Source organism: Centrocercus urophasianus, unplaced genomic scaffold, assembly GCF_019232065.1.
Source record: "Centrocercus urophasianus isolate 14NV4802_14NV808 unplaced genomic scaffold, USGS_Curo_1.0 seq_29, whole genome shotgun sequence".
Lineage (NCBI taxonomy): Eukaryota > Metazoa > Chordata > Aves > Galliformes > Phasianidae > Centrocercus > Centrocercus urophasianus.
In genome coordinates, this window is record NW_024884855.1 from 8,340,504 (window position 1) to 8,349,371 (window position 8,868).

The following is an 8,868-nucleotide window of genomic DNA, read 5'->3' on the forward strand; positions in this document are numbered from 1 at the left end:
GCCCTGCACAGCTGCCTTGGATCCCATCCTGCCCAGACAGCCCCGGGCTCTGCCTCAGCCCCAACACCTCCCTGTTCCAGAGGGGCTCAGGATGAACCCTCCTTGCAGCTGCTCCATGCCAATGGCAGAATTTGGGAGTCATGGGGAATCAGCGGCACCATTTTCAGGTGAGCTTTTGGGACCCCAGTTGGGCTTAAGGAGGAGGATCATTCAGCTAGCCATGGTGAGGAAGGGGTTTAACGAGGACTGGAGAAGGTCTTGACACCAAGCAGGGGCTGCTCCTACAGAACAAGGTTTTCCCTCCTGCTCAGATGCAGTTTCGGATGCAGGGAGGAGGAACACATTGCAAAACAGCAAAACAGATCAGGCTCAAAGTGAGACCCAGAGCGTCCCTGGGTGCAACCCTCTACTCCACGCATCCTTCCCAGTCACGGGCAGCGTCCGCCTCCTGCTAATACCCATTCCCCATACACCCTTCCAGGATGGTACCCTCCCTGCAAAGTGGCCACTTTCAGCACCAACCCATAAGCCCTGGTCCTGTCCTCCTGCCCTGAGGCTTTTGGAGCCCTGCCACCCCATTACCCCCTTTTTCAAAGCACTCCCCAGTATTGCACAGGAAACGCGCATTCACAACCCCCTCCTGCTCTTATGAAAGCAGTGCTGGCTCCTCTCCAGCGCGTGGTTTATCCAGGCACCGGCGACTCCCAAGCTTTGCATGGGCGTTGGGCACCAACAAAAGCTCTCCAGAGGCAGAGGTTGAGTGCTGAAAGCAGAGATTCGCGCCCGGGGGTGCGGACCTGCTCCCTTTCCAAAGGTGTCAACCGACAAGTCGCAACACCTACACCTGCTCACACAGAAGAGTGACGCAAGGAAGGCAGCACAGCAAGGAATCGGCCTGCAGATGTAGGGCTGCAGTGGGAGCAGTGCCCCTCCAATGGGCAAGAGCAAGATGTCCCAGCCCTGGGAGCAAAGTCCCACTGATGAGTGCAGCGTCCCTGTGCTCAGTACCAAGGGGACACAGCAAGGGCAGTGCTGGTGCTGAGCCGCTGCCAAACAGCCTCAGCAGTCCTCTGGACTTTAGCATATGTAATCTCTCCATGCATACTCATCTTCTGCCAGGTGCAACCAATAGCATCCACACACCCCTTCTGCCCCCCATGGGGAGACTGTTCACAGCCTGGCAGATGAGCAATGCCTGCGTTGCTGTGTCTGCCACAGTCTAAAGATACAAAAAGGGCAAAACCACAGAGAGGATCCTTTATGAGCTGAGCCCGATGGATCTGCTGGAAGTGGCAGCCCTTGGAGGATGTGAGCCTGCAGGTTCTCCCAAGACCAAGCAGCAGCTGCACGGCCAGCAGGCTCCTTTTGATCCCCTGGATCAGCCATTCTCCCAGCACCACCACCTCCCTGCACACATCTTGCTGAGCAGGTTAGCACGTCTGGAGACAGCTTAGCCATGTTGCTGCCACCAGGCATTTTCCAGGCATGCCTTGCTGCCCTCCTATTGCCACCCAAGAGCACAAGGGAAAGCCTCAGAGGACCTGTGGGCAATTAGCACTTCAGAGAGAAATGCAATTAGCGATACCCAAGCACCTGGTCTGACGTGTGGGCTGCGGTGTGGAGCAGTTGGGGCAGCTCCTCTGCCTGGCACAGGTCCTCACTTCTGCTGGGGTATCTACTGTTAATTATACCTCTCTCAGTAGGGGAGGGCTTCCTCTCTTTCCTCCCTTCTGTAAAGTGAAGCCTCAACTGCCTGTCCTTTCACTTGTTTGCATCACGCATCTTGCTGCAGACCTGCCCTGCTGTTGTCCCACTGCAGGACGCCTGGATGGGCTCTTTCATATCAGGATCTGGGCATCCCGCTTCCCAACCACCAACCTTTGGCCCTGGGACCTAAGCTGTACCCAGCTGAGAAGTGATGCCCAAGCTTCAGCCAAACACTGGAACGAGCTCTTGGACAGAGGGGACCTGAGGACAGCCAAGAGGTCACCAGCACTGGAGAAAGCCCACAAAAAGAACCAGCCATACTCACAAGGAATGGCACACAGGGGAAACGCATCAGCAAGGGGACGCAGGTAGACCACAGACTTCCCTTAGGTGACTGCTGCTGTTTGGCCACCGAACTTCTCAGGCTGAGTTTATTTATCTGGGACTGTCCAAGCGGGGCAAGAGGGGCACAGCGGTCCTCCCAGCTCCTACCTCTCACTGCCAGCACGATGGCTCCGAGGACCATGATGAGTGTCTGCAGAGCATCGGTGTAGATGACGGCTGCCAGCCCCCCTGTGAAAAGCAAAGCACTGTGAGCACCCACGGGTCATGCAGCCCCAGAGGACTCCCCACGCACACAAAGAAATAGCGGGCCTAGAGAAAATGGGTTTCAACCCGTTTCAACCCAAGTCCCTGATTCATCCCCAGCCAGCACCCGCCCGGCCATGCCTGCGATCTGCCCAGGACTGGGGTGACGCAGCAAGCACACCTCTGCTGGCACGCACTGGAATGCCTCGCTGCACAGTGAGCCTTGTGGGCAGGGAAAAGCCAATGTGGGATTTGCTCAAAACCGGAGTCTTGCAAAATCCACCACGTTTTGGATATAATTACGTCATTTCCTTATTTTGATGGCTGGGAAAAGATAGCGGGGGAGGATTTACTGCTGGACATCTCCACTGGAGCTACCAGGGAAGGGAATGTCCGAGCTTAAATAAAAGCTGGAATAATGTCCTGGAAAGGATCATTGGTTCTGCAGTGCAAGAGTGGGACTGCAAGCTGGGGGCTCCCCATTTCCATCTCTGATTCATCATATCCCCAAATCACAAAGGAAAGGCACCAACTGGTGTTGCACAGAAACGGTCCCAACGTGGGAACACGCTCAGGATGTGATCCCTGCAGCTGGGCAGGAGAATGGCAGCGAGTTGCACTGCAGGCAGAGCAGGTGGGAAACGGGTTAGGCAAAGGGCTCTCAGATTTTAGCTGCCTCAGTAATGGTTCTGTAATAGGAGAAGCGCTGATTAGAGCTGATTACAAATAGGTGCACACACAAGAAAGCATTTAGCTATGAGACAGAGGAGGAGGGAGTGATTACAAAAGCAGAGTTGTAATGACAAAGGAGGGCTCACACCCGAGTTACTGCTCGAGCTGAGGCTCAAAAGGATGCACAGCGAATGCTGGGTGGCACAGGGAACAGCAGCCCCATGAGCTGTGTCTGGAGCAATATCAGCCCTAACCAGCACACAAAGAGGGGTAAAATAGGAGTGCAAGTGGCGTGGTTCAATTGAAGAAGCCAAACTGGCGAGCATCTTACCTGCAATGGTGTAGAGCCCTGTCACCAGCAGCATCAGGACAGTGGAGAGGTAGAGGTCCCAGCCCAGGCAGACTTGCACAAACAGAGCTCCTGAGTACAGGTCAGTCTGCATGGAGACAAGGAGTGTGGCTGTAGGGTGCCACAGCCTTTGGGAACAACACATGTTGTGAGCGGTGCTCTGTCCCTCACAGGATTAGGCCTAACCTGGCAATGCCCTGCTCCCCAGCTGGCATCTCACCATGCTTCCTGCAGAGTCCTGGAGATGGGCACCTGGTGCCACCTGGGGGCCACATCCCTCCCGGCATCCAGCACCTTTGGGTGCTCCTACCTGGTGCAGCCATGCCTGTGCCAGGTGAGCCCACACAGTTAGGCCTAATACCAACTAAATCACAAATCAACCAACCAGAAGAGCATTTGCACCACAAGCTTGAGGACCCCCAGTTCAGGGCCTGTTCCATGATGTTTGCACCAGGCTTTCCACCACTGTCCCTTCTAGCACCCCAAGGGAGATGCTACATGTCCTAGGTGGCTCCCAGGCCTGGCCATGTCTCCAGGAGAGCCCTCAAGAGCACTGAGAGAAAATCCACCCCAGTAAGTTCTGCTGAAGTGGAACCAACCCAGTGGCAACCATGCCAAAACTTCCATCAGCAGCTCTTCTTTCAGAGATGCCTGCCACCCCAAATGGGAACCTGCTACAGCCTGATATCACAGATATGCCCAAGCAGCCCTACAGGAGGACAACTAAGTCATCCCCACGCTGCAAGCTTCAGCTACAAGGCAGAAAAGACCCAACCAAGGGCCTCCAGCCATCTCCTCCCAGTGCAACAGTCACAGAACCATGGAATGGTTGGGTCGAAAAAGTCCTTAAAGATCATAGAACCACTGCATGGTCAGTTGGAAAAGACCTCACAGCCTGCCCAGCCCCAACCCCTGCCGTGGGCTGGCTGCCTTCCACCACATCAGGCTACAGAGGGCACCACCCACAGCCTTGGGCATTTCCAGGGATGAACAAGAAGCAGAGCCCCAGAGCTCAGATGTGAAGGCTCAGCCCTGGAGAAGACATTTCATAACCTGGGCTTTCTCAATGCCAAAGCATTTTTGCAGTCGTCTGCAAATGAGTCTAAGCTTTTGCTATGAGGAAGCAGAGGGATCCCCACCTCCCTTCCTCATAATGTTGCTACGGTGGGAAAAAATAAAAGCACATGTGACTGAGTTGTTAATAAGACATCCCAAATACAAAAACAAGCTAATTAAAACCAGGCATGACCTATTCATAAAACAAGTCCTTTCAACTGTAAAAGGAGAGCAGAAACCTTTGAAGTCAGGCTCCTAATCCGATGAGATCCCTGCCTCTGCCAGTGACCTCACATGGAAACCCGTTCTTACCCAACACCACCAATGCCTTTCCAAGGGGAGCTGCTGGCCAAGCCTGAGCCTGGGCAGAATGAGTTACATGGGACATGGAGGAGTCTCCAGGGCTCTCCGAAAGTTCATGCAAAGCTTCACCTATTCCTAGCTAAGGGGAATGGAATCTCTCAGCTGGGCTTCGGGCTACTCCAACCACAGAGGGTTGGGGACCCGTAAATGGGGAGGAGGGAGAGTGGTGCCCCCTGCCCACAGCAGAGTCATTGGAGCAGTGGTGACAGTCCCATTGCCCTGAGCACAGCACCAGGGAGAGGACACACATAACACCACCTGGCATATCTGCCAGCGCTCACCCCAACCACTGCATAGGTTCACCATGGGTGGTGCCAGATGCCAGGTGACCCTGGCCAGGTTGATCCCTCTTCTATGGGGTCCTGCGTGGCTTAGTGGTCGCAGGAAGCTCAGCAGCACAAAGAAAACATGGCATGGGCTGAGCAACACCGCAGGCAGAGCTATGAGGGTGGGTGTGGGATATCCATCCCCTCCAGACAAAATCACTGGTGGGGCTGGAGGTGTGTGGGCTGAGCATCTCCATGGCAGAGCAACTGCTTTGGTGAAAGGGGAGGTGTTGTGTGATCAGCTGGAGAGACCCCGATACAAGCATTCTATACATTCAGATCACCAAGATAAATGCTGCACCATCTCCCTCCCTGGGCACCATGGGAACAGGGAAGAGGAGTGAGCGTTGACAAGTTCCCAGGCATTAGGACAACCAGGGAATAATGGGTATCATTGCCCCAACTTGTGAACCGGACAGATGCTGTCACCTGTCCCAGTGGGAGCGGCAGGCAGAGCTGGGCGAGTCCCAGCATTTCCATCCGGACACAAAGGGACCGAGGGCTGGGGATGGGCAGGAGAGGATATTTCTGCACGGCTGAGAGCAGCAGAGACACGGGGAAATCCCGACCCCCTCCACTGCTCCGAGGCTCCGTGCAGGCTACGATGCGGAGCAGCGGCGGTGCTGCCCGGCTTGGGCTGCGCTGTGCATCCCGGAGCTGCGGGCAGGGAGCGCCGCTGCGTGGGGACGCAGCTGCTGCTGCAGCCACCCGCTGCCTCCAGGCAGAAGCACTTGCTAAATTGTGCAGTAATCCCCCGTAGGACTCCTCAGAGCTGCGGGAGAGTGGATAAAACCGCAGGGTACAGCGCAGCCTGAGCACCTCTCACCCACAGCCTCTCTGCTACGAGGCACGCCACAGAGCTGCCCCAGAGCTGAGCAGAGGTACTTACAGAGATTTTGGTGAAGATGGACAGCAGGAGAGACAGCCCAGAGAGGTACATCCGGATCCTCTCGCCTCCAAACCTTCGCTGGAGGTACTCAGGCATGGTGACGATCTGTGGGAGGGGATGGGAGCCGTGGCTGTCCCCATCCTGTCCCCATGTCACCTTCTCTGTGAGGTGGCAGCATTCTCAGTGCAGGGTTCAGGGGATGTTCCTGAGATTAGGGTAGATCCACGTACCCCAGATGAGATGTAGACTGGGACGAAGACCCAGGCCAGCACCAGCAGCGCATATGTGGCCTGTTAGGAAGGAAACACACAGCGCAGTCCCATTCACTGCACCTGCCCCAACCCCAGCTCCCCCCTTCACACACATTTGTTTCTCTAAGTGGCCCCAAACAGGAGGTGCAAGTGTGTAAGATCACAGCGGAGACCACCCAGCACCCTGCCAACAGGACCCTGCCCCCCTCAGCCCTTCATCTTCAGAAGCATCCCAACACCACCTCCTCATGTGCCATGGTTTTGCTATAGAACCCCAGGATTTTGGAAGTCACCCATGGGAAAGCAGCAAACTGGTGACCCAAAAAGCCACCTCCCAACTGGGGTGATGCAGGGCTGGAGTAGGAAGCTCTGCTCCAAAGCATCCAACTCCCTGCTGACAGGGGCTTGAGCTGACTCCAGCATAACGATACACGCACTGGGCATGATGTAGGGAAGCTGTATTTGTGGGGTTGCATTGGTTATCCTCTGCACAACTCCTCTGCTATCTGCAGCCAAGTGGCTCACAAAACTCATCTCCTTGCTAACATAAGACATTTCTTACGTTCCACTCGAAGCCGGTGACAGCGATTCCCCCAGCAGCACCAGTCCCAGCCAGTCCAATGAAGAGCCCTGAGCCCTCACTGCTGGCAAACAGAGAGGCTCCGATCTGCAGAGAGAGCAGGAGCTGCTGGGACGTGTGGACTCGGGCATGTTGTGCCAGGACAACTCCTGCCAGAGTCCTTTGGAGGTGCACGTCAGGCCCCAGCAACCAACGCTTCCTTGTGTCCAGCTCGTCTCAACATCCCTACTGGGTTTTGGGTAGGTTTTCTTGGTTTCATAGAATGGCTTCAGATGGAACGGACCTTAAAGATCATCCAGTTCCAACCCTCAGCCACAGATGGGGTCGCCAGCCTCTCGACCAGGCTGCCCAGGCTACCGCTCAGTGTGGAGTCATCAGTAAAATGCTGAGAGTACATCCTCAATCCCAGCATTTGTGTCATTGATAAAGACACTGAGGAGCCCAGGTCGCAGGATGGAACCCTAGGGGACCCCACTCCCCTGGACCACAACCCTCTGGCTGCGCCCATCCAACCAACTCTTTATCCACTGCCCTTCAAATCTGCATCTCTCCAATTCAGAGAGAAGGATGCGATGTGGGACCGCAGCGAAGGCCCCGCACAAAGCAGGATGAGGAACAAGCAGTGCTGCATCACGGGGAACCACGAGGTCTCTACTTACTGGCCACCACGCCATGTCTCTGCCAGCAAGGAAATAACCGCTGACCGTGTTCCTGTTCACCCTGCATGAAGACTGGGAGGAGAAAGCATCAGCATGGAACACTTTCCCTGCAAACCCAGACAAGAAACCAAGAACCCAGCCTGCCAGACAAGAAGCCAAGAGACTGGATAATTAATGGGAGTTCTGCAACTCCAGCATAATTACACGAAACAGCAGCTGCACCCCAAGTCCCCAGAGCCACGAGCAGTAAAGGGCACCCCCAGAGCGGGCAGTGGGAGGGCAGAGGATGCTGCCTCCATGCTGGGCAGACAGGCAGGCTCGTAGGGCACGGCCCTGGACAGGATTTTTCTGCAAGGCAGAATACGTGGCTTTGGAGAGCCTTTGACTCAAATTGCAGGTTGCTGAGAGCTTTTTGTGGTGAGCAGCGCATTTGTCTTAACAGCCTGTAATAGAGAAGGGCAGAGCTGCTCGCAGGCAGCAGGATGGGGGAGAAGTTTGTGCCAGCTTCAGCCCACCTCGTTCTGAGGCAGGAGCCCTTCCATGTGTGATGAGGAGCAGAGGGCGTACACAGCAGAACAGAGCAAATGCAGCACAGTATGCAAAATGCACAACAAAGGTAAACTTCAATGGATGGGGGAAAAAAGTGTATTTTAAATAATGGAAGAGGAAAGCAAAAGCTGAATAACAAGAACACTCTTACCCATATTCCCACAGCAAGGTTTAAGGAAAAGTAAGTCACTACAACCACAAGATCAGCAACGCTGAACTGCTGCAAAGGGGTGAAGGATCCGACTGTGGAATTGCCTTCCATCGTTCCTCTGCTCCCTCCTTCACCCTCCAGGGAAGCCTCCCACTGACGGTCACTGAATCAGTAACGCGTTGCTGCCCGAGGGAATTGATCATTAATCAACCCCCTGCCTCGCAGCTCAGCACCCCCAGCCCCTGCCCCCCCCTGCAGGAGCCAGCCCTGCCTGCAGAGCCACCCCAAGGAGCACAGCTCTGCAGGCACAGGCGGCAGCACGGCATTCTGCTGTCACACACACGAGCTGTGACTTCAGTCTGATTGGTTCGGGTTTTTCTTTCTATGCTTTTTTCGCGCCGCTCCTGAGGAGAAGCAAAGTTCTCCCTCACTGCTCGACCGGAATTTCACTTGCATTACCATATCCCAAGTACGTGCACGTGTTAATGTGTCAGCTTGGGCTATCTGCTAACACCACAGGACTGTTTAATAACCTACTGTCACTACAGCACAACCAGGTGCAGCCTCGCCATTTGGCCCTTGGTAGACAGAACCTCACGGGACAGCAGAGCACAAGGAATCTCCATCTCACTTGGCGAACGCACCAAGAGCTCCCAGGGCTCCCAGCCACTGCCCAGGCCTCTGCCGCGCCAGGGGCTGTGCTGACAGACGTGAGGGAATGGGGGGAA

At 55.3% G+C, this 8,868-nt stretch overlaps 1 protein-coding gene across 1 annotated transcript in view; it reads right to left on the reverse strand.

Annotated features, from left to right (window-relative positions):
• The window catches only part of SLC5A10 (solute carrier family 5 member 10), a 28,429-nt gene extending 20,959 nt beyond the window's left edge, over positions 1–7,470 (reverse strand). Inside the window, exons 1-6 of the mRNA XM_042827719.1 lie at positions 7,441–7,470; positions 6,764–6,868; positions 6,181–6,240; positions 5,951–6,055; positions 3,299–3,404; positions 2,200–2,280 (exon numbers count right to left, since the gene is read on the reverse strand). Of these exons, the coding sequence (XP_042683653.1) occupies positions 2,200–2,280; positions 3,299–3,404; positions 5,951–6,055; positions 6,181–6,240; positions 6,764–6,868; positions 7,441–7,455 (472 nt within the window). The 5' untranslated portion in view covers positions 7,456–7,470. The remainder of the gene's footprint in view (positions 1–2,199; positions 2,281–3,298; positions 3,405–5,950; positions 6,056–6,180; positions 6,241–6,763; positions 6,869–7,440) is intronic.
• Between the last annotated feature and the right edge of the window lie 1,398 nt (positions 7,471–8,868).